Source organism: Tachysurus fulvidraco, chromosome 1, assembly GCF_022655615.1.
Source record: "Tachysurus fulvidraco isolate hzauxx_2018 chromosome 1, HZAU_PFXX_2.0, whole genome shotgun sequence".
Classification (NCBI taxonomy): Eukaryota; Metazoa; Chordata; class Actinopteri; order Siluriformes; family Bagridae; genus Tachysurus; species Tachysurus fulvidraco.
This window is the reverse complement of record NC_062518.1, coordinates 30618830-30643109: the sequence shown is the minus strand read 5'-3', so window position 1 is coordinate 30643109 and position 24280 is coordinate 30618830. Positions and strand designations below refer to the sequence as shown.

The 24280-nt window shown below is 37.0% G+C and overlaps 3 protein-coding genes across 4 annotated transcripts; all 3 read right to left on the bottom strand.

Annotated features, from left to right (window-relative positions):
- Positions 1-7233: 7233 nt before the first annotated feature.
- Positions 7234-8488, bottom strand: LOC113657511 (protein BTG1-like). Its single transcript, XM_027169413.2, has 3 exons — positions 8234-8488; positions 8011-8147; positions 7234-7599 (listed from the first exon to the last, which is right to left on the bottom strand). The coding sequence occupies exons 2-3, from the start codon at positions 8126-8128 to the stop codon at positions 7364-7366; spliced, it is 354 nt and encodes a 117-aa protein (XP_027025214.1). The 5' UTR covers positions 8129-8147; positions 8234-8488; the 3' UTR covers positions 7234-7363.
- Positions 8489-11134: 2646 nt separating this feature from the next.
- Positions 11135-19025, bottom strand: larp7 (La ribonucleoprotein 7, transcriptional regulator). Its single transcript, XM_027169518.2, has 12 exons — positions 18496-19025; positions 17378-17478; positions 17198-17281; positions 16946-17110; positions 16064-16169; positions 13908-14237; positions 13440-13596; positions 12695-12834; positions 12411-12520; positions 12161-12320; positions 11474-11565; positions 11135-11365 (listed from the first exon to the last, which is right to left on the bottom strand). Exons 1-12 carry the CDS (start codon positions 18707-18709, stop codon positions 11291-11293), a joined length of 1734 nt encoding a protein of 577 aa, XP_027025319.1. The 5' UTR covers positions 18710-19025; the 3' UTR covers positions 11135-11290.
- Positions 19026-19120: 95 nt separating this feature from the next.
- LOC113657599 (NACHT, LRR and PYD domains-containing protein 1 homolog) lies at positions 19121-24267 on the bottom strand. Of its 2 annotated transcripts, XM_027169516.2 has the most exons (6): positions 23804-24267; positions 21621-23334; positions 21457-21540; positions 21286-21369; positions 21041-21118; positions 19121-19959 (listed from the first exon to the last, which is right to left on the bottom strand). In XM_027169516.2, the coding sequence occupies exons 1-6, from the start codon at positions 24105-24107 to the stop codon at positions 19632-19634; spliced, it is 2592 nt and encodes an 863-aa protein (XP_027025317.1). In that variant the 5' UTR covers positions 24108-24267; the 3' UTR covers positions 19121-19631. The 2 variants fall into 2 exon arrangements, with proteins under 2 accessions (XP_027025317.1, XP_027025318.1); XM_027169517.2 differs by lacking the exons at positions 21041-21118; positions 21286-21369.
- Between the last annotated feature and the right edge of the window lie 13 nt (positions 24268-24280).

The following is a 24280-nucleotide window of genomic DNA, read 5'->3' as shown; positions in this document are numbered from 1 at the left end:
CTTAATATGTTTAAAGGCTTCATGCAATGAAATTTGAAGTTTGAATCAAACAGAGACATGCTGTGCTGCTAATTCCTTCTGGTGGTGTTGTTGCTCATGGATAAAAAGGAGAAATCAGACTCTGAAATGGCTACTGGTATTGATGGTTGAAAAGTTGTTACTGAAGAGGTTGCAAATGATGACGTTACTGCTGTTGATGAAAATGAGTCACAAAAAAGAGTGAGAAAAATGACTGCAAAGGGGTTGCTCTGCTATTTGAAAGTTTGCAAACAACTAGAAAACAGCAGTTAAGTCAAATAAATAAAACCAAACAAAAGGTAAATGATCTAATTTCTCTCAAAATCACAAGTGAAACTACAGTATACCAGATGTGGAAAAGCAAATGCACAAAAAGAATTGCACAATTCAATTGTTGAAATGCCTATGTCTCCGGATGAGTCTGACAAGCAGAAGAAATGGTTTAATGCCAAAATGGCTGAAAATCTGCGTTTTTACAAAGATATCAGTGAATGGGTGTCTGATACTGGAAAATCATTGAATGTGGATAAAATTTGTGACACCTCATCTACAACAAGCAGTGAAATAGGACCTGATGATAGTATTTCAAATGTGTCTACAAAATAATCCCATCACAGCAAAGCTTCGAAAGGTTCAACTACTACTTCAAGTACAACTTCTTCTGCATGGATAAAGGCTGTGGCAGAAAAGGCTGCATTATTACAACATGCTGCTGCTATGGAGAAGAGACATGTCTTGGAGGAGGAGGAAGAAAAGCTTCACATTTCAAAGTGAAAGACTAAAAAGACAAAAGGAGCAACTCATAATGAATGCAAAAATAGCAGCCAACAATGCAAAGTTGTCAGTTTTAAGAACCAGTGATTTTGGAAGTGGAAAAAAGGCATCGTCCAATGATTCAAAATGTAAAAAAATCACGCTCATTGAATAACAATTTACAACTAGAGCTGCCTGGGAATTCTACTCAAACTGCAATGCAATGTTTAACTATACAACAAGTTGCAGGCACACAGGATGGTACAACTGCTGTTCAAAGTAATCCAGTCTCCAATTCTCAATCACAGATTCATTCTTCACAATCTTATTCTCAAACTAATACTGGACAAGATATTTTGTATAACATTATGCAGCAGCAAGCAAATATAACAGCTCAGCTTGTTCATTGGGGGGATGTGGCATCTTCTTCCTCCTCGAGTAATTCCAATTTTCGATGCAGATCCATTACAGTTTGCTGCCTTTATTCAAGCCTTTGAGCATGGAATTGAAAGAAAGACCACAGATGCACAGGATTGCTTGTACTATTTAGAACAGTACACTAGAGGACAACCGAGAGAGTTGGTCAGAAGCTGCCAGCATATGCCGGCACAACAAGGGTTCAGCAAAGCCAAAAATTTGTTGTAGGAACATTTTTGTCATGACTTAAAAATCACTGCAGCCTACATGGAATAGGCTTTGGATTGGCCTACAATAAAACCTGGTGACATTAAAGGGCTGCAAGCATATGCTTTGTTTCTGAGAGGGTATTGCAATGTGATGGTAAACTTGCAGTATATGGATGAGATTAATGTTTCATCGAACCTTAAGAACATCATGATGAAACTGCCTTACCGACTAAGGGAAAAATGGAGAGTCATACTGTGCAAGTTACAAGAACAAGTTTACAGACATGGTGGATTTTATTGATCATCAGGTAAAGATTCTCACGGATCCTCTCTTTGGAGATATTAAAGATACACAACCAAACATGTCCTATAAAGTCAAATCTGTACCTTACAGTGGTAGAGGGCAAAGTTCAGCTACAGTGGCCATCGTTGATGCTGTTGTAGATTTTCACTCTAAAGTACATCCATCACAGCACAGTTCTTCATCTTGCTGCTATGCATGCAAAGAAAATCATGTTTTTGAAAAAGCCCTCTAATTCATAAAATGACTCACAAAGGATTTAATTTTTTGAAGAATCATGGAATTTGCTTTGCCTGTTAAAAATTTGGACATCTTAGCAAAGATTGTACAAGTCGGTATATTTGTGTTGTGTGTAGTCAGAAGCATCCTACTATATTGCATATCTCAGCTAAGAGTAAACCTTTTGAGGAGAAACAATTGAGTAATGCTCTTGTTACTTTGTTACTATGCTCATACTGGGGCCGGAGAACAAGATTGTTCATTGTCCATTGTGCCAGTTCAGGTCAAGTCTAAGTTTGGAGACTTTACAGTAACAACATATGTTTTCTTGGATCCAGGGAGTACAGCCACTTTTGGTACTGAAGGGCTTATGAAGCTGAAGATGACTGGGACAAGAAGGTGCATATTGCTTCGAACAATGGGACAGGAAAATGTGGTAAACACATCTGCGCTCACTGGACTGGAGATATTGGGATTGTCTGAGGATAAATTCATGGATTTGCCAGAAGTCTTTACTCAGAAGACAATACCTGTAAGTAAAAATAATGTGGTTAATCAAGAAGATTTAAAGAAATGGACATATTTGGATGATGTCAAGATTCCCAAACTGGATGCTGAAGTCAAATTGTTAACTGGCACAAATGCACCAAAGCTCTTGGAACCATGGGAAATAATCAATAGTGAAGGTCAAGGACCCTATGCCGTCAAGACCCTATCGGGGTGGGTCATAAACGGTTTTGTAAAGGGAGCAGATGAAGGACAGAAGATTGGCTTTCAAATAGTCACTGCTAATAGGATTTCTGTTACCAAGCTAGAAGAGTTACTAATTGCTCAGTACAGTCACGATTTCAGTGAGAAATCTTCAGATGATCTCAAAATATCTAGAGAGGATCAAAGGTTTATGGAGATAATGGATCAGTCAATTAGCACTGAAAATAGTCACTACTGTATTGACTTACCCTTTAGGAAGTATGATGACATCATGCCTAATAGGTTCCTTGTTGAACAGTGTTTAATGAACTTGAAAAGGAAGTTCAATAGAAACCAGGAGTTTTCAAACAGCTTTTCTCACTGATGTTATCACTAAGGGGTATGCTGAAGCAGTACGACAAGATCAGTTACATCGTACACTTCATGGGGTATACCATCCTAAAAAGAAGACCATTAGAGTTGTGTTTGATTGTAGTGCAGTTTATAAAGGAGTGTCCTTGAATTCACAATTACTACAAGGCCCAAATCTCACCAACACATTATTGAGTGTTTTTACCAGGTTCAGGCAAGAGCATGTGACTTTGATGGCAGACATTCAAGCCATGTTTCACCAAGTGAATGTGTCACAGAAGAATGTGGATTTTCTTCGTTTTCTATGGTGGCCCAATGGTGATAGATACTACGCAAAACTTCACAGAATACAGAATGAAAGTGCATCTGTTTGGAGCTATTTCATCACTGAGCTGCTGCAATTTTGCTCTGCGAAAACTTGCTGAAGATTAGAGATTGCTTTCCAAACAAAGTCTTGAATACGATCCTGCATAACTTTTATGTAGATGACTGTTTAACATCTGTTTCCACTGAAGAGGAAGCACTTCACATGGTTAAAGACTTAACTGCAGTCTGTTCTAAAGGAGGATTCCAGCTATCCAAATGGATGAGTAATAGGCGTAAGGTATTAGCAAGTATTCCAGAAGAACGCCTGTCAAATTCAACTAAAGATCTCAACCTTGATTAAGATGATCTAACTGTAGAAAGAGCACTTGGGTTACACTGGAGTGTGGAATCTGATGCATTCATGTTTAAGTTTGCCATAAGTGAAAGACCACACACAAGACGAGGCATTTTGGCAGTTATAAGTTCTGTTTACGATCCTTTGGGATTTCTTTCACCACTAATACTGCCTTCTAAGTTGTTGTTGCAGGAATTGTGTAAAAGAAACATTGGATGGGACACTGAAATGCCACAGTCCCTATCATGTCAGCGGTCAGAGTGGCTGCAACATCTCAGCAGGGTAGCTATGGTGAAGGTGGACAGATGTATCAAGCCAAAGGAGTTCGGAAAGATCAAGTTGGTTCAATTGCATCACTTTTCAGATGCAAGTGAATGTGGTTATGGAACAGTCTCTTACTTGCGTCTGGAAGATGAAAACAGAAAGGTGAGACTTTCTTTTATGCTTGGAAAATCTAGAGTCACTCCGTTGAAGCAGATAACAGTACCCAGACTTGAACTAGCAGCTGCTGTTTTTTGAATTGACAAAATGCTCACGAAGAAACTTCAACTGAATCTGGCAAAGTCACAGCCAAACTGTATTGAAATACATTGCCAATGATGCCAAGAGGTTTCATACATTTGTGGCAAATAGAGTGTCAGTCATCAGGGATGCAACAGATGTTGTACAATGGAGACATATTGGAACAAAATTAAGAGGCACGTCCATTGAGAACTTCTTGAAAGCCAGTAGGTCCAGGGTCCAGTAGGTTCCAGACTTTCTGTTGGAATCCTCAGAGGAATGGTCTCAATCCTGGTTTGACCGAGGCTTAAAGGATGATCCAGAGGTTAAAAAGGATATAGTGGTAATAGCTGCCATTTCAAAATGTTCGGACAGTGCTACTCATCAACTTTTGAATTATTTTCCTGATTGGACAAAATTGAAAACTGCAGTGGCATGGGTTTTAAAGTTCAAAGATGTGCTCTTGAAACTCAAGCAACACAGAATGTTCATTCAGTCCTCGTTTACTTCTGGAACTAACAATTCTACAGTGGAGCAGGACACAATTAAAGAGGAAATTAAAAGGTTTCGCACTGGATTTCATGGTCAATGTCTTACACCAGACGATCTTTCTCAAACAGAATCAGCAATTATTGAATTTTCTCAACACGAAGCATTCAAACAGGAAATCTCTTCCTTGCAAAGTGGAACATCTGGAGCTAAAAGGAGTAGTAACATCTATAAGCTTGATCCAGTATTGATGGGTGGTTTACTTAGAGTGGGTGGAAGACTTGCTTAGAGTGGGTGGAAGCCATGCCTGAGGAGATGAAATAACCTGTTATTCTGCCAAAGGAACATCATGTGGAGAGACTGTGTTAAAATCAATTGTGCAACCTATACATATTTCATAAAACCCCTTAAATACATTGTTTCAGCAGTTGACAGATTGAAGTTTATAATATAACAAATTGGTTATTCCACTAAAAATGGTTTTGATGAATTGCTAAAAATGGAAAAAAAGTGTTACAACTGTCCCTGGTCTCCCCTACATAAGGTAATTTACCTCAGTCATCTTTGTATTTCATTTCATTTTCATTTCTTTTTTATTTGTTAGGAAATTTACAATGTTGTGGTCAGTAAATTGTCATAAATGCCTGATTTTTTTAAATATCAAATGTGATTAAAAATAACATTTATAATTTTATTTATTTTTTGTATAAAGACCCAGTAAAAACTTTCCAAAAAATAAAATTTTCTCTTAATTATTTCAAATGTCATGCTTTACAGGGTTAAAATCATCTTAGTTCTCCCCAGTATTGGTATCCAGGACTGATAAAATGTTTCTTGTTCTTTCTTCAGAAGATGTCTGCAGGAGAAAGTGCTCTGAGAGGGAATACCAACAGAAAATTGAGAATGGGATAATAGTACTTCCCAAATTGGACCCAAAATAAACATTTTTCACTTCTGCAAATATGTTCATTCAAGCTAAGTGAATATATATATATATATGGTATACTATTTTGTTATACTACTTACAGTAGTTTGAGGTGAAAGACATTGCTACTGCCTAACTGCAAAGCAAGACCTAGACAAGGCCAAGCTTTGAATGCCTTTTGCAGATTCTAAGGGAGCTTTGAATAATAACGGAATGTGGTGATATTAGCCCCAGGTGCAAGTCAGTCAGCCTACAGAGGATTTCTCTCCAGTCCCTCCACTGACACATCTTCTGCTTACTTGTAGAAGGCGTTTGAAAGAGATCTCAGACAGATGAAGCTGTTTGGATGCTGGGCAAGTATAATCAGGTTCCCATCCAGTCGCACCTCCTGCATGTTGTACCTGATATAGTGTGTGTCATTGCCCTTGTAGAACGTTTCATCCATCAGGATGGTTATGTTGTTATTCTGAATATTTCAGAATTATTCTGCATGAAGAAACAAAATACAATTATTTTCTTTTTTTGGGCCAAAGCTTGGTTGTCTGATTCTTTGTATTTTTTCAACCCATGGACATGATAGAAAAATACAATTCAGTGAATAGCCATAATAGTATAGCAAGTACTTTTCACAGCACCACTTAGTATAACAGTATAAAATTTTGTATTAAATTATATTGTAAGAATGGTGAATAATTGTGCATGGGACTGTACATCATCTGTCAAGTACTTTACACTAAAAAATAACAGTGTGCTGTGTCAATTTGATCAAGGATATTTTTAAAGCTCATTTAGATTTTTTATTTATTTATTTATTTATTTTGCCACTGTCACCTTGGGATTGCTTATTAGATACCACCATAGATTCTTTTGAAACTACTGAATAATATTCATGACAAGAAAACAGATATATTAAAATATTAAATATTATAACTATTACAAAGATTATATTACTGCCAAGTGCTGACTAGGCATGATTATGTATGTTTAAATAATGAATAATGAAAAGACATGAAGTTGCACAACATCCAGGCTCTCTGGAAGTGGTGGAATGGCCTCCAATTCATTGTCACAAAGGAAAAGGTATGCAATATTTTTGAATTTCTGGAATGAAAAATACTGATTTTACAAATTAAAACAACATCAAATAGATAATTCTGTCATGTGAAATACTGGCACACGAATGATGATCCCTTAGACTGCTAGGCCATTCATTATCAAATTTCACTTCAATTAAGGGTTAAAGTGGTAGCTTGCTGGATATAGGATACGAATTTACAACCTTCCGATTGGTAATCCAACACCTTAACTACTAAGCTACTACATTTCAGTGTGCTTATGTTGAATGATGACCCCTTACACTGCCAGGGCATTCATTATCAAATTTCACTTGCGATAAATTACTGGAATGACCTTTAAAAAGGTGACAGAGTGGGAACAGGTAAGAGTGAAGTTGACAAAAGTATATTAAGGAGTGTAATGTAGCCCAATTTGTAACATACCAACTAGTCAAGCTTAACCCCAATTCACTATTAACAATGTTAAAATGATTGAGCAACTGTACAGATTTGTGTCACAGCCCCTGAATAAGATATTTGACTACTGGAATTGCTACAAAAAAAGAAAAAAAAACAACGCTTTAATTCATGAGAAGTTTTATATGTAAAAAAAAATGGTAGCATCCACATGAAAATAACAAGGAAAATGCCTCATCATATTGAAGAACTCTGAAGAATTGATTGTTCAGGGCATAGTTTTGCCTTACAGCTGGCTTCTTCAACTTTTGCAGTGTTGTAAGATATGGCAGGTGATCAGGACGCATAAAGAACACAACTGGGTCCATTTTCACCAATGCGATACGACACTTCATTCGGGTCCACCCACAGTGTTAGCTCACAAGGAAGCAGGGAAAAGATTTCCTCCCGTGTAATGCCAACGGCCCAGGCAGCTTTGCCTATCAAAGGGTCCATTTTGTGGTTGATGCACAAGCATCTGTAGCCTGACCCTCTGCAAGGGTCTTGGGGAAACCAGTGTTGCTCGTAGTACTCTAAAAGAACAAAAAGTAAAGCAAGATAAGAAAGGATCCTCAATACTATTTTCTATTTTCTGTCACGCCACCTTCACCACCCACAAGAAGCCTACAAGCACTACTCACTCTACTACCACCCAGGTCTAAAATCAGGTACTAGGCTAAGTGAATTAAGGCTGTAGTATTGATCAATTTTTAAAAAACCTATAGTTTTAGGTATACCAAGATATACTTGAATATGCAAGGCCTACAGCAGATTCAAAATTCCCGCTTTGTTCTGTTTTGGTTTAAATTTGTTTCCCTTTCAGAGAAGGCACAATGTAGAACTTAACCATAACTAAAGCCCAGTAACCATAGCTAATTTTATAATATAAAAGTAATGACTAGAAGGAAAAAACAGGCTGTAATGAATATTGAAACTCCTCGTACCAAGTAGCGTCTTCTGTAGGGAAAAGTTTAAGTGATTAAGCTGATCTTCACTAAGAAGGCCAGTCATCCTGACCAGACTGCTAACAAAATTAGCAGCTGTAGAGACTTCTGTTCTCATGTTTGCCGAACAGCAACACCTGTAAAAAGACCGATGGATTAGAAAGGCGACGGATTGGAACCACAGTCGGGAAATACGTCTGTTACTGTTCAGGATGAAAGTTACCTGATGAAATATATTATATACAAAACAAAGAAGGATTTGAAGCAACTTATATCCAAATAATCTGTGATTACAGTGTAATTGTCAGCTCTGACATTGAAGCAAGTGCGGACAAATTTCCTGCTCTTTCTAACTTAAACTCTCTGGCTGTCACAAAGGTTCCATCCGAATACGCTGTAAAGTCCTTCAAGTGACGTCACACAGTGTTTTCATTTAAATTTAAATGAACACATCTAACACTAATTAACTATGAACCGAGTAAAAGTACAAACCCACATACATAAACAAAAATCACACATGACTGTTATAGCGTGAATGATCACATCCCCTGTTCTTTATTGCAGAATGGAAGAAAATTCAGAATAGATGTTAAATGCTGTACAATTTAATTTTTGTTTCGGACAGTGTATTATTAACAAACGACAAAACAATTGTTCCTGTATCATTAGCCTATGTAGACGTCCCCATTTCTGATCTAAATATTAATATAGTGTATTAGGGTAGCATGTTGTCTGCTATGATGTATTTGTAGGAGCCAATGTTGTAAATGCATTTTGGGCTGTCACCAGGTGGGGGCAGTGTGTGCACAGAGGGGTTAAAAACAGGTGTTTCTTACAAGTGGAGGAAGTTGGCTTGGTGGAAGGGGAACACGTACAATTTTTTTTTTAATATATGCTGTTTTTTTTTGTAAATATATTCTTGCATTATGTTCAATAAAGTAGATAAGTTAAAATCTACTACAAAGGTCTTTTGGTGTGCGTAAAGCGTGCGCGTTTTATCCAAGCCATCAGCAGCTATAGGAGCTGCTGGAACAAAAGTAAAAAACTAGTTCCCGTTGGATCACTGAGCGGCGTTGGATGGATTATACGTGAAGGACCAAACAAAATACTTGATTTTTGATTCTGATCCTGTTGGCAATGGCTTAAAAAAGAATTTATTTTTTGTGTTTATTTTCCTTATTTAAAATTTATGTTTACAAATATCTGCATTAGCTGCACAAGAAAAGAAAATTATTATTTCTTCCACAACCATGTTATACAAAATGGTTTGCTAAACACACACACACACACACACACACACACACACACACACACAAACAATCAGACAGACAAGCACACAGACGCAGATCGACAGACAGACAGACACGCAGGACCTGTAAAATAACTCAGTGCTACAGCGACATCTAGTGGACCAACTGGTATAACATCAAATCTATGTTCTAATACTTTTTCATGCAGAACAGAGAATTTGACTGTAATATATGTAGCAGGCACTGGTTTATCAAGACTTTATTAGCCTAAGTAGCCTTCTAAACTCTTTCCAGATGGAAACAGAACTGCTACAAGACAACACTTGCTTAGACAAATGGAGGCACTACACTACACTATACTACACTCCACACTACCAGGGCTCTCAAGTTTCGAAGACAGGCAAGAGTGACATCTCCAACACTTACAATAAAGTGCTACATCTACTGAACTACTAATGTGACCTAACAACTACACGAGTCAATACATAACAATTTTTAAGGATTTCTACTCCCTCACTGATGTAAGAAGCACAGAGGTAGCACATATCTCTTACTATATTTTTTATACACCAATTAAGTCCAAAGACAGAGATTAGTATAGCTATCTACCATAACATTAAAACCACTAACAGGTGAAGTGAAAAACATTGATTAACTCTTAACAACGGCACTTGTAAAAGATTGGGATGTGTGTGTGTGTGTGTGTATATAAATCTCAGTTCTTAAGGTCGGTGTGTTGGAAGCTGGAAAAATGGGCAAAGATCTGAGTGACTTTTACAAGGGCCAGACCATGATGTCTAGACGACTGCGTCAGTGCATCTCTAAAACTGTTCCCGATAATCAGTGGTACACTTCAATAGAAAACTAAATCTCTGTCGGAGTTGCTTCTCTGGCTCATAGATATTCACTGAGAGCCAATAAACAATGAGTTGAATGAGAAATAAATTGGAATGGATTTATCACTATTTCACATCCAAGTCTACATCTCTAGCATCTTTTAAGGTTGAGGTAAGTTTCTGTATTTTAATTCTTTCCATCAAAACCTTTCCTATCCAGAAATACTGTCATCGTCGTTCACACAACACAGCAGCAACAATATACGTTGAGGCTTCACTTTTTTTTGACGAGTGCAGTCAGCTGTATTGAAATGAGAGATTTTTCAAATCCAGATGTTCTCTATAAACATTGTAATAACTTTAAGAATGACCAAGTTTGAAAAAGAACAAGATTGTGACAAAACATCATTTACCATGATCATTTAAATAAATAAATATAAAAACAGACATGCATGCATACATATATACATACCACCTTATAGCTCCAGGGTCCTGGATTCAAGCCTGAGCTCAGGATACACAAAAAGAAAGCAAAAAAGCTTTGGGGCTGTTTTGTGGCTGGTGGAACAAGAGCTGTTGTCACGACTGATAGAATCATACTTTGTCAAATACTATAAACTTGACATTTCAACTGTAAACTTGATCAAAGCAGACTTAGCCTTAGCTGACGGAGCTTTCACAATATACTAATGCAAGAAAAAAAATACTTCCTACTCAAAATAAAAATTCTTAAAGAATCTGTATTTGAACCATACTACTGAAAAATCAACTAAACAAAAGGAACAAAGAGTGGACCAGTCTCCCAGTCTCCAATCTGGTTAGGAAGAGTGTTATTCTTTTAGTCTCATCTGGAATGAGTTGTTTGGCTTATTATGAAATAGATAATAGAAAGGTCTTGGAAAACAATTTATTTTAAAAAACAGCCCTTGGCTTTACATTTAAAATGCACAGTAATCTAAACACATTCACATTTGTGTAAAATGCACACATATTTACACAAGTCAGTAAGCATTAAAAAAAAAAGTTACACAGAACAGCTCAATAACATTCAATGTTTTAATAATAATACTTTAGATGGAAAAAAATCATGTCATTAAAACAAACCAGTTATCAGTGTGAAACAGGTAAAAAAATGAACAATGTTAACATTGCTTTGTAAATGCACATTTAAAAAATAAATGGTTACAAAGGTTGCTAATCATCAAATCTTATGTGCTTATTTGCCTCTTTGGTCCGAGCAATGATGATTTTCTCAGCCTTGGAAATAAGCTAGGAAAAGAAAATATGACAAAAATCTCGTTAATTTGGCTGATTTCTTTGAATACAGAAAAAAGTAAGAACAATAAATAAATCTGAAGCACAAATTTGGATACTTACTTTTTCTGTGCCACGCTTTTTATCCCTGGGGCGATTGAGTTTAGCCTGTCGATCAACCAGTATCTTCTGCCAGTACCTCTGTTCATGATCACCTTAAGATATAATTTGTGATTAAAACACATTTTATGAAAGTTATACATAATAGCCAATTACACAAATGGAGGGAATAAACCTGAAAGTGCTCCCATACATAGAACCTAAAGACTGGTGGAATCTTCATGTTACATTTCAAGCTAATATGACAGGATGCTAGCGGACAATCTCAGGTAAAATAGTGCAATTAGTGTAAACCCTAAGTCAAGATAAAAAGTAAGCTGCTTGGCTACGTTTATCTGATCCAGGCGCATGGGCTTTTTTAGGTTTTACTGTTTATTATTTTCCATATACAAATTATTTGAAATTTTATGAAATCCAGAATTTGTCATTATGTAGTCTGTTGAATAAACTGTTTGCTATTCAGACATATTGAACAAACAGCGTTGTGCCAAGTGATACAATATACTGTGATGTCACACAACTATTGTTTTATGCTAGAATTACTGCTGAACAAACAATAATCTCTGAAATAGCCTACGTCGGAATGACCATACTCTGTCCAATTTTGGCCTAAAGGGTATAGGTTTTAAGTTTTAAACTTAAAAAGTTTAAAACTTGCATTCTTTAATGATTTGCATTAAATTTACTAACCAGTCAGGACGTCCAAAATCCAGTTGTGCTTTTTCTGCAGTTCGGATCGAGCCGTAATGATGGCTTTGGCATCCTCGGGGGTCTTAAAGCGGATATAACCCTCTGCATCTCCCTCTACAATGTCCACGTACTGCACTGCAGCAATCTCAGACAGGGTGTCCTACAAACAGAAATATACAGAAAAGAGATTTATATATTACTTAAATCACTCTGTACTTTAGCTAATTTGCAACTTGCCATGAGATTGTACCTTGACACTTTTTTTGTTGGGCAAAGGCTGATGGTGGGTGATTTTGAGGATGACCCCACTCTCAAACTTCGGCCCATCCAGTGTTTCTTTTTTAGGTTTGCAGTCACCCCCTGTGCAAAAGAGAAAAAAGAAAGAGCGGTGAACCATATATACAGCAAACTAATGCTAACACAATGTTCCTTTGCTTTATTAACAACATACCTAATGAGAATATGGTTACTAATTAAATATGAACAGGAAAACATTTCCATCAAACAGATTAAATGAACCTGTAGGTTACTCACAGTGTTTTCCACCGTCCTTGATAGGTTGTAGATTGCCGCATGCCATCGTTTTTTGAATATCACAAATATTCTTCTTCAGGCTGGTCATACACTGCTTCTGGAGGGCCAAATACTCCTCCTTCAGCTCCAACCACTCTTTCCTGCAACAAACAAACAAACAAAACCAAATAAAACATTGTTATGGCTAGAATTTTGACTTTTCAAAATTAGAGCAAGAAAAAGTTCTCTCGTCTCCACCCTGAAAGACTATGTTAATGTGATCTTTAATGGTGTACCTTTTTAGTTATTTCCTTTACATTATCCATAATCTATAAAGTTAAACTTCCAGTTAAGAGTGGCTCCTGCTCCAGTAATCTCTACTACATGTGTTGCATACCTGAACTTTAGCATCTCACTTTCTACCTCAGACGTCTCAGCGCGCTCATTTAACAGCACTAAGAAACGAGGAGTGAGAAAAGTTCTTACTCATGTCATCATGTTTAATATTGCTGAAAGCTAAACTAATTGTAACTGCACTAACAACGTCCCCCTGTGATATCAGTGCAGCACACAGCCGCAATCATACGTCATCATTCATCTGAAACACCAGACCCACTAATCGCATCTACATATTTGAATACAAATGCTTTTAATATCTTTCAAGGTTTATTTTGCTTTAAATTCATTATGATACCATTTTCAAAGCAAGTGCTACATCATCTTGGTTCCGAGAAACTGAAACCCAACAGTTTCTAAGGAAGCTTACTTTGAGAGAACTCGGAGAGGAATGACCTCTTCCTCAATCTTCAGCCGCTCCTTATATTTCTTCTTTCTCTTCCTTTTGGCTTTTGACATGGAATCATCTTTCTCATCTTTTTTTCCATCCTCCATTTCCTTTTCTTTAATGTTCTCAGATGACATCTCTACGGAACAATGAGAAACTCCAGGTCACATCTACGCATCTCCTGCCAATACAACTGAACCAAACAGCTAAGCAATTAAAAGGATCAGATCACAGAATGTGCTTAAGGAATTGCAATTTCAGCTATCAGTGTTCAGTATAAAACCCTTTCCCAGCTTTGCTACTGGTTTAGTAAAAGTCTGGGTTGCTACCAAGAACACACACATTATCGAGCCCAATATATTTTCTTAATCTAGTAATAAATTGAGCAGTCTACATTAAGTGATCATGACTCCCCCACAACCACCATTCAGGCTCCGAGAGCCTTCTTACCCTTCGTGTCACTCGCCTCCTCATCCACTTTCCTCAGTTTGGCAGGCTTCTCCACCTGCCCTTCTCCTCCAGACAGTTCTGAACTGTGTGACCGGCGTCTTTTCTTATCTGCCTTCTTCTGTGAAGTTTTGACGCCAGTCACGCTTTCCGTCTTGGTGCCTTCTGAAGACTGTGTTCTTTTCCTGTTAGCTGCCTCAATCTCAGTGTCGGTCACCTTCTCGGTTGCCATTTCTTCAACAAAATCATCGTTCTGCTGACTGCGTGCTCGTTTTTTCTTTTTCTTCTTTTTCTTTCCATCTTCATCATCTTCTCCTCTCCCCTCATCCTCATCTAAAGGTCAAATGAAGAAATACTCTATTTAAAAGTCAGATCTTCAACATTTATTAAGGTCCTGGTGCTTTACTTGTCAAAATAAATGGCCTCATAAGCCTCCATCAATAACTGGCTTATTACTAATAGCTATAGTATAGTTGCTTTTAATGAAGAGACTTCTGAATGTATTTTTTTCCTGTCATTAATCATTTCTGAGACATTTTTTCACTTGTCATATTTTATGATGCCAGATATAATATGCAAGCTGCTTCTGCAGGTCCCAGTACCATTTAGGATGAAACTATGTTATCAAAGGCTATGATATAATAATATAATAACTATGTTATTTGGTTGATATCACTCAACCAAAAGCATAGATAAAAAATAATACTGCTATAAAAAAGGGGGGACAAAAAAAGAACGAAAAGGCCAGTTAAAACCAGTTATAACCAAAGCCATATGCAATTAAAGTTTTTTGGGGGGAGAGCAGCCAATGGAGTAAGACATCTGATTTGAGACTCCTGCAGAGTTCATGGTAATTGTTATTTTATAACACAATTTAGATACATTTACCCCTAGTGTATTTTGTTAAAGCATTTTTCACCTCCTGGACATATTATCATGGCTGGTAAAACATTGGCCATTTGGTACTATTCGTGTGTTCTTAAATTCATTTATACTTAAATGTGTCCTGTTAAGTTGAATTCCGGTAATCCGGATGCAGGCGCACCTGTCTGTTTCATTAGCTGGAATATACGTGGCATGAGTAGCCCATTTAAACGTGGTAATGTTTTTAGAAATTTGAAACAGCTTAACTCTGACAGTGTTTTTGCAAGAATCTCAAATTTAAAGATCATTATAGGCTGCAGGCTTCTTGGATAGGACATGTCTTTCATTCCAACTTTAAATCAAGAGGAGTTGCTATTTTGATCAATATAAATATTCTACCAACTGATGTTATTGCTGATAAAAATGGCAGATACATTAAGGTTGTGAGCATATTAATGCATTAATAAGGTGCTGCTGCTAAATATCTATGCACCTAACTTTGATGATGTTGAATTTTTTGACTTGAATTGTGTACTTGACCCAGTGCTAGATAGATCTGGTTCACAGCCAATATCTCAGTCAGCTATGTCAAAATCCTTTTCTGACTTTATGAACCAGAATGGGTTGGTTGACCCTTGGAGAGTTCGTAATCCTTTAATTAAAATTTTCTCCTTTTCCTCTCAGGTTCATCAATCATACTTAAGGATAGATTATTTTTTCATAGATAACAGCTTGAACTTGTCTGTTGCTGCCGTTGATTACTCAAGTATTTTAATATCAGATCATGCACCACTATTTCTGGATATTCAGCTGTCCACACAGAGATCTACTCCCCCATTGGAGATTTAATTCTCTATTGTTGGCAGATTTCTCTCTAATTCTATTGAAGAGTTTCTCCTTTTCAATCAGAACAAACTTACATCAGCATCTTTACTTTGGGAGTCACTGAAGGCTTTCCTTATAAATTTTTCATACTCTTCTCATTATAATAAAAAACATAAGACCAGGCTACAGAACTCACTTCTGCTATTGGTATCCTTGACCAAACTTAAAATGACTTGTATTTCATAATTAAAAAAGGCCAGGACCCACGGTGGGTGGGTGGGTGGGTGGGTGGTGGTGGTGGGGGGGTTTGTTTTTTTTTTCTTTTTCTTTCTACTTCTTTTCTATTATTGTTGTAATTCTTTTACTTTACTCCTTTTTCATGTAAAACCAAAATGGGATTCTGTATTATTATTTGACTTTGTTTGCAATAAAAAGACTTTGCATAAAGTGTTATGTATGAGCTGCATTACCCTTTGTGCTATCTTGGACTGTATGAAAAGGAATTGTTTTTCTCGCCAAGGTTTTGGGAAAAATGCCTGCCTTCCTTGGGGCATCCTCTGGAGGGTTGTTCAGCATCTAAGACATGACAGAGAAAAAGAGAAAAGAAAAGATTCAGCAACTAGCATGGTCCAAATTTTTGTGTATACCAGAATGGCTTTAGCTGTATTTTGTTTTCACTTCACTATAACAGCTGGGTATATGCAACATGTAAATCTGAGCTTAATACTCATAACCAAGTTCATCTGTAAATGCACACGGGTCTACTATTATCTGAATGCACCCTATGTGAACATCTCAGGCATGGCATAATTGCCTCATGCTATATGTGGACTGTAGCTGTCAAAACCTTTTAGTGGTCAAATATAATCAAACTCAGGGGCAGTGTGATTGCAGTCTGACAGTGAATATAATTCTGAATCAATCCAAAAGCAAAAAGGGAATTAAATATATCATGTTTTATGTTGCTTATTTTGTAAATTCATTTTCTTAAACTGCAACATGAGCTAAAGGGCAGAGCTGTAGCACAAGAGAAATGAGTGATGAGTGTTCGCTAGTTGGAATCTTTTTTGGAAGAATAATAAAGAAAATATAACTGATGGATGCTATACACAAAACTTTAAACTAATTGTTTATATATTTGTCCCTATAGTTAATTTATTTATTTTCTGGTGTTCTCCATGCATGGGTAATGTGTGTGTTTCCTATGCACACTTGGCAATGGTCTTTATACACTTTCCTGGTCCCAAATTCCAGGCTAATGAGTATTACAAATCCATTTTTAGTCCTACATGCCACTCACAGTAAAACAAATCTGAGAAAGATCATTACATGAATCTGAAAAGACTGTATACCTCAATGGCTTTCTGTGCTTGTGCTTGAGTCTTAAACTCCACGAAAGCAAAGCCCTTGGAGTCGCCTGTAGACTTGTACCTGGGGATACTAACGTACACCACATTCCCACACTTACTAAACACTCGTTCTATCCAGGCGTGGGTAACATCTTTTGGAAGAAGTTCCTGAAAAACAGAAACATCTCAATTAATTACTAGTGAACCATGAAATCTGAGAAATTACACTATATTATTTAAAGAGGTGATATTTACAACATATACTGTGCGGTCATCTATATCTCTTGGACTGTCACCGAGTGGCTGTTTCCTCCTTATTTGTGTTCCTTCAAGATTAACCTAACAAACAAAACAGCAAAGATTGAAACTGGTGTAAACACGGCACTCTCTAGTTATTATAAATAACAACTTCTGTTAGTACATGACAATTTTTACCTCTACCACTTCTGAATTTTTGAGTGCTCTAGCTATCAGCTTGCTATCCGTGGTCAACTTTTTCATTTTGTTGAATGATGTCAAGAGAGAAATATCAACATCTACAAAGGAAAACAAAATCATTCAAACTTTATAGACTAGAATATAAGCCGTTATTTTGTCACATATACATTACAGCACAGTGAAAGTCTTTCATCACATATATCAACACTGGAGGTTGGGGTCAGCCAAGATACATTGCCCATGTAGGAGTGAGGGTTAAGGGCTGGAGTCTTAAATAGGAAAAAATAATTGCCAATTTCATAATTACAAATTAAAAATAGCACTTAATATTTGGTTGTTTATCCCTCTTTTAATTGCAGAAGCCAGCACCCGAATGAAATCACCAAACATATTGTCTCAGGTTTGTACTGCAACTTCGTATACAGTAGTTGTTGGTGATTCCTCCCTTTAGTCCAATCTTCCTCACCAGTGGTTTTTCAGGACATTCCAGATTGTTGTATTGACTATGCTGAATGCTTATGCATTGGCCCGGATCAATTATGCCCCTTTGATCAGATTCATAAGCTTTCATCCAATCATGGCAATAAAAAGTAAATAAAATCATACTGATACAGGCCAGTGGCTTTAAATGCACAAGAGCACAATTGTTTTCGTTTCTCAGTTCTGGGGCTTGAACACTGACCTTCCCATCAATAACCCAAATCCTTAACCATTTGATCCACCACTGCTATAGAGCTACATGTAAATACTTAAACTCTGCCAGTATTTCAAGTCAAGAAGCTTTTATTGTCATTTCATCTATATATAGCTGTTGCACAGTGTCATATAGAACAAAGACAGAGCTATAAGGTAACTTAGGACTTAGTAAGTAGTGCATCTGTGCAACCTGGTGTAAACAGAGCAGGACAAAAGACTGCGCAAACAATAAATACAAGACCTCACACCAAAGACAAGTGTAAATACTGAAATGAACACATTCGTATTAAAGCAGCAGTTACATTATATTGGAAAGTATTGTGCCAAACAGCAAATGAACTGAAATGTGAGACAACACGTGCAAAGAGCAAAAACAAGCACGTAAACAGTTTTGATATGATTTGAAGCTCATTACTTACACCCATCTCTTGACTGCACGATGACGTTCTTCAGAAATCTGTCCTTGTGCAGATTTACGTCACCAAACCAGAACTCAACTTGTCTCTTAACGTCTGTTAGCAGCTGTTTGACTCGAGACCGCTTCTTTTTCTCACTGTCTCGCTTCTTCTCACTCGGCTCCTTGGTGGACAAACTGTCTCCAGCCGTCATATTCGACACCATAGAGTCAACCATATCCACAACTAAACAACTCTTACACCGTTTAATTGTTTGTCACAGGCGAAACGGTTAAAACCCAACCGTCATTATTAGTAATCAGTGAGTTAGCTTGAAAGCTACTCGGCTAGTAAGTCTCTTGTTTATATAACGTTTCAGTACAAAACCGTCTAATACTAAACGAGGTTCGGCGCTACCTACTCGTGCATTTAGATATCACAGAAATCTCTGTAGAACATTTTTAAATTTAAGCACGAAAGTCAATAGTTTGTATCGAATTCAAAACTTCTCGGTGTGCAGAAACTATCGGCGCATATCGATGACGTCGAAGCGAAGCGCGCTGCAAACACAACGGAGGTCACGTGTCGGTTATAAAATACACAGTAAAAGAACAAGTAGTTGTTTCTTTCTACTTTTTTTTGTTTCTCTTTTTTTCTTTACTGTTTTTTTATTCGTTTATACAAAACGTTACAGTATAGTGTTTCATGTATAGAAATTAAATAATCATTAAATATATATATGGATGTAAATAAATAATAAAGTGTATAATGTGTATGTTTCTTACATTATCATACAAAGATAGAAAGAAAGAAAAGGGGTGGAAAAGGAAAAAAGCGATATATAGAGAAAACATTGTCTTTCTAAGTTTGCAGTGAGAACTTTTTTCAGGTCAAAATTTCAGTCTACAGACACCCAAAAGGGAAGGAACATAAAATACATTAAAAAAAACCCATACAAAACAACAACAACAACAAAAATATGAGCCCACTGCGATACTGTATAATCCGATAATTTACAATGGACTGTCAAGAGATACATGAAATGAACTTAGAAGCATTTTGCTCAAAATTTAATAAAAAAATATTATTAAATACTTATAAAACACAAATATATACAATGAATCATTCATTTCCATAAAAATCCAGCAGTGAGAAATCCACTATGAGGTGAAAATTGTCTCAAACTTCTCCAGTTTCCTTCGCACGTCCTCTTCCAAGCACTGGTCAATTCGTGTCCTTATTAATTGTGTCAGGCTTCTACAGAAAGTCTTGGCCCACTGGCTTTCTAGACTGCGGACAGATATGTCACTCACTTTGTACAGGATCGTCACCAGCTTCTCACTGCTACTCACTTCACATCTCTGAAGAACCCATTGGGCCCAGTCTTGCCACATACTATTTTCTGTGAAGGACACGATGAAGCAGGGTGTTTGACAGAGGCTGTTCAGGCGCTCTTCTTCAGCATCAGTTACATTGTTCCAAATGGCACTAAGAAAATCACAATCAGATGTGTACATATGCTAATGTTTAATATATAGTTCAAGAAAATCAAGAATAAACAATGTAAAAAAAATGTTTTAAAAGAAAAAAAATTGAATTTGAATGTATTTTAAAACTCAGTATATTTACACACCCTGTAATCCTATTCTGTGTCAATGAATTGTATTACATATTACAATATGTTTTGTTTTGTTTTGTTGGTTTCAATACTGTCAGTTTTTTAATACATTTTAAGATTCATGAAATTATGTACAGCACATTAAAATGTTGTTTAATTATTAATTATTAATGCAGTCAAAGGTTAATTAGGACAAATAACCACAAATTAGGCAAGGATTAGAAGGGATGAACTAAAGGCAAGAACATACCCCATGAGTTGAGTTAAAAGGACAATACCTACGCTATACCCACACTACAAGATCAAAAGTGTGTGAACACCTGTACATTACACCCATATGTGGTTCTTCAAACCGTTTCAACAAAGTGAGTACACACTTGTATAGAATGCCTTTACTGTACAACTCCTTTTCTTTGACTAGAACTAAGAGGCCCAAACATATTCCAGCATAGCAATGCCACTGTGCACAAATTAAGGTCCATGAAGAAATGGGTTGCCAAGGCTGGTGTAGAACAACTTTCGGAGACTTGACCCCAGACCCATGAACACCTTTGAACTGGTATGATGAATGTGATTCAAGCCTCCTCACCTGACAAACTGCCCAACCTCTCTAATGCACTTGTGATTGAATGATCAAATCCCCACAGCCATGCTCCAAAATCTAGTGGAAAGCCTTCCCAGAATGAAGGAATAAATTTGGAATAGGATATTTAATATGTGTGAATAAATGGACGTGATGGTCAGGTCTCCCCATACTTTTATATTGTATCATATATTCTATCCATTTGTCCTACAAATAAGACATACTGTACCTGGTCTAGTACATATTTATTTTCAGTTACATTAGTAAAAATGCCTGTCAATAATTACAATAATTATAATATCTGTAATAATAATCCATGCTCTAGTTATTGAAAGTAAAGTTCTGATAGTAATCATTGCTCGACTTACACAACTTTCTCAAGAGGTGAAGGTGCAAAGACACTTAATGGTGATAAGCCTTCAAAAGTGATTCTATTCCCCTCCATCCTAAGCAAAAGTTAAAAAAAAAGTCTTAATATGTAAACATTTCACCCACCATATAGTTCAGTGTCTGATTAATGTACTCTATACTAAATATAATCAAGAGGTATATGGTTTAATAATATGCTTATTTAAACAGATAGAGGATATATTGTAGTAATATATCCACTCACCAGAGCTCTGTTAGGGTTTGCTTAGTCTTGATAGCATTTGTGAGCACAAAAAGATGTTCGTCACCAATGTCTGTCCATCCTAAACTGTATCCATAATGTTAACGCAAGCTTGAGTATTTTATGTTGCAACCCATTAAATCATGACTGGAATGGTGATGAATGAATGTTTACCCAAGTTGCTTTAAGATATTAGATGCATGCAGGATGTCAGCAACTTCCTTGATTGCTTCCAGGTCCAGATTATTTTCCCCCAGCCTATGACAGATTAGATAATAGACCATTAAAGGCAGGATCAAGCCTTTAAACTCTGTCTAACACTTAGAGCTTAGACTCACCATATCTTCTCGCATCTTAGCAAGTAGGGCTGTAAATCCCTTAGTGATTCAGCACTTATGCTTGTCCCAGTTAGATCCACTTCCAGTATAGGCAGGTGTATTTCATTGAGAAAATGCTTCACAGCATTGTAGTCCATGGTGGACAGAGTGACATCACTGAGGTTGATACGCAGACTTTGCAACTTGAGCTCCTGCATTAGTAGCACATCCTGTTGCTCCAAAATACAGTGCAGCTGTGTTAGAATGTAAGCACCATTCTCACAACTGGCTTGAGTATCGGATACCAGCTTCAGTCGGAAGGATTGCATTTTATCTTCCTGCTTCTGAAACCCAATATTTCTGGAGAGATAAACTTGGTTCCTGTTTGATAACAGACCAGAAAGAAATCTGGTAAACAGATCAAGGTTTCCTGGCAGACTTTTGGTACTGTATTCATTGCCTGAACCTAATGTCTCTGATAAGGGTACATCGGCCATAGCACAATAAAGCGCGGCAAAAAACTCCTGTATTGTGAGATGTGTAAAGGAATACACATCTTCTGTGTAGCTTGGCTCCTGAATGGACGTCTTGTCCAGAAAAGCGCTTGCAATAACACAGTTGGCTATTTCATCATTGCTGCTATAAAACAGAGTTTCTTGACTCATTAGTTTCTGATATGCCAATCTGCCAAGCTTTAATAGGATTTCTTGTAGGTGCTCTTGATGGTTCATTCCAATGACATTGTTTAATGATTCAATTTGGATATTTGTGTGGGATTTGACCAACGCCAGCAAGTACTGCACGTAAATATCAGTCATTGTCCTAGGGTTAGCTGGGTACAGACCCTTATTTTCTTTCAGAACGCTACACATGATATGACAGAAGGCTGGAATGTAGCAGAGAGTGAGCAGTAGTTCATTTGCAACCACTATCTCGAACATCTTAGTAGCTAGCTCCTCATCCTGAAAGAAACGCTGGAAGAAGTCATGAATCTCTACAGTAGAGAATCCAGTTATGACAACAAAGCAGTCAATGGATCCAATGGGGATGTGACTAACAGCTGTAGGCCTGCTGGTAACCAGCACAGAGGCTCCTGGGAGGAGCTCCCCTGACATTAAGCTGGTAAAGACTTCCACCACCTCGCCTTCCTCATCAAGATCTGTCAAAAACATGCCCAGGTCGCACCCCCTGAAGTGCTTAAATTCATCAAAGCCATCCAGAATGATCAAGAGTTTAGTGTCATTTTCGATGATGGTGTCGAGATGCTTAGCAAGATGTCCATTTTTACGGAGAATAAGTTCTCGTAGGCTCACTGGCTTGCTGACAAGATTAAGGTCCCTGAAGGTGAGATGAATAATGAAATCAAAAGACTGATGCTCTTTGTGATTACTGAAATCGCAAAGAATTTTCTGGACCAGGACAGTTTTCCCAATTCCTGCTACTCCGGTCACCAAAATCTTTTTGGCTGACTTTTTGCCTGTTTCACTGGAAAACAGCTGTGCTGGCTTGATCAGTCTCTGCTCCGTAGCTTTTTGCTGAAGAGAAATGCGCTGTTGTCCAAAGGTTAAAACCTCATGTCTTTTTATTTCTAAACTATGATGGCCTTTCACAATCAGTAGATTGACATAGTGTTCAGAAAAAGGGATCTTCTCTCCATGCCGTGTGTTATAGTAGAGCATACGCTCACTTCTGCGTTTTAAAACGTCTTTATGCTTTGCTATGACCTTTTGGTATTCTGAAATTTATAGAACACCATTTAATTACACACATTACTGTATATAATATAGACATATAAAACTATATAACCACACACATTATATAATAAACATATAAAATAATATATAACTACAAGCACCGTAGAATGTACATATAAAATGCTCTCTAACCACACACTATATAATATACATATAAAATACTATATAACCCACACAATATATAATATACACCTAAAACACTATATACCAACAAACATTACATAATATACACATGCAATTCTATTTAACACACATTATATAACAAGCAGATGAAATACATATACACATATAACTATACATACTACATAGTATACATTTGAAATAACTATATTACTACACACAGTAAATACCATACATTAGAGAATCATCCAATTGTCCATTTGTTGAAGATCTGGACAAAGTGTATAATTGAAAGTTTTCATTTTAAGCACAGTCTCAATGCTCACTTACCTGATGTCTGTTTTAGAGACGAATCACCAGGTTTTATGTTGGACTCTCCAAGGTGGCAACTTACAGATATAAAGATTCTAGCTGCATCTTCCCCCTTCCCCTCCAATATATCCAGTACCTTTCGCACCTTCCCACGTGGACCCTTCTCATACTGTATCTCCTCTTGATCATCTCTAGTGAAGATGTCCTTTGAAATTAATACATCTGTAAGTGTATCAATGTGGAACTCCAGTTTGTCCACAAGAGAAACACGGCAGTCTCTGAGGCTCTGTAGGCAGGGTTCAGCTGTTCTTGCTTGTGCCATTACAGAAATATTTTTCCATTCAGGACTAAAGACATAAATCAGGTGTGTTGTGCTACAACAAATCCATTGGAAAATCTTCCTACCGTGTAATATGTAATGTCTCTCTCAAAAGAGCAACCAAAAGTATCTCTCCAAACCTGCAGTCTACTTGTGTCATTGTTTTAAAATGAATC

Coding starts and splice junctions, on each gene's coding strand:
- larp7 (XM_027169518.2), bottom strand. CDS start 18,709: ATGGTTGACTCTATGGTGTCGAATATGACGGCTGGAGACAGTTTGTCC. Junction 16,170..16,945: donor AAGCACAGAAAGCCATTGAG/GTATACAGTCTT, acceptor GTCATGTCTTAG/ATGCTGAACAACCCTCCAGA. Junction 12,321..12,410: donor CCAACAAAAAAAGTGTCAAG/GTACAATCTCAT, acceptor TTCTGTTTGTAG/GACACCCTGTCTGAGATTGC.
- LOC113657599 (XM_027169516.2), bottom strand. CDS start 24,107: ATGGCACAAGCAAGAACAGCTGAACCCTGCCTACAGAGCCTCAGAGAC. Junction 21,370..21,456: donor AATATCTTAAAGCAACTTGG/GTAAACATTCAT, acceptor TTATGGATACAG/TTTAGGATGGACAGACATTG. Junction 21,119..21,285: donor CAAACCCTAACAGAGCTCTG/GTGAGTGGATAT, acceptor ACTTTTGCTTAG/GATGGAGGGGAATAGAATCA.
- LOC113657511 (XM_027169413.2), bottom strand. CDS start 8,128: ATGAGAACAGAAGTCTCTACAGCTGCTAATTTTGTTAGCAGTCTGGTC. Junction 7,600..8,010: donor CCTACAGAAGACGCTACTTG/GTACGAGGAGTT, acceptor TTGTTCTTTTAG/AGTACTACGAGCAACACTGG.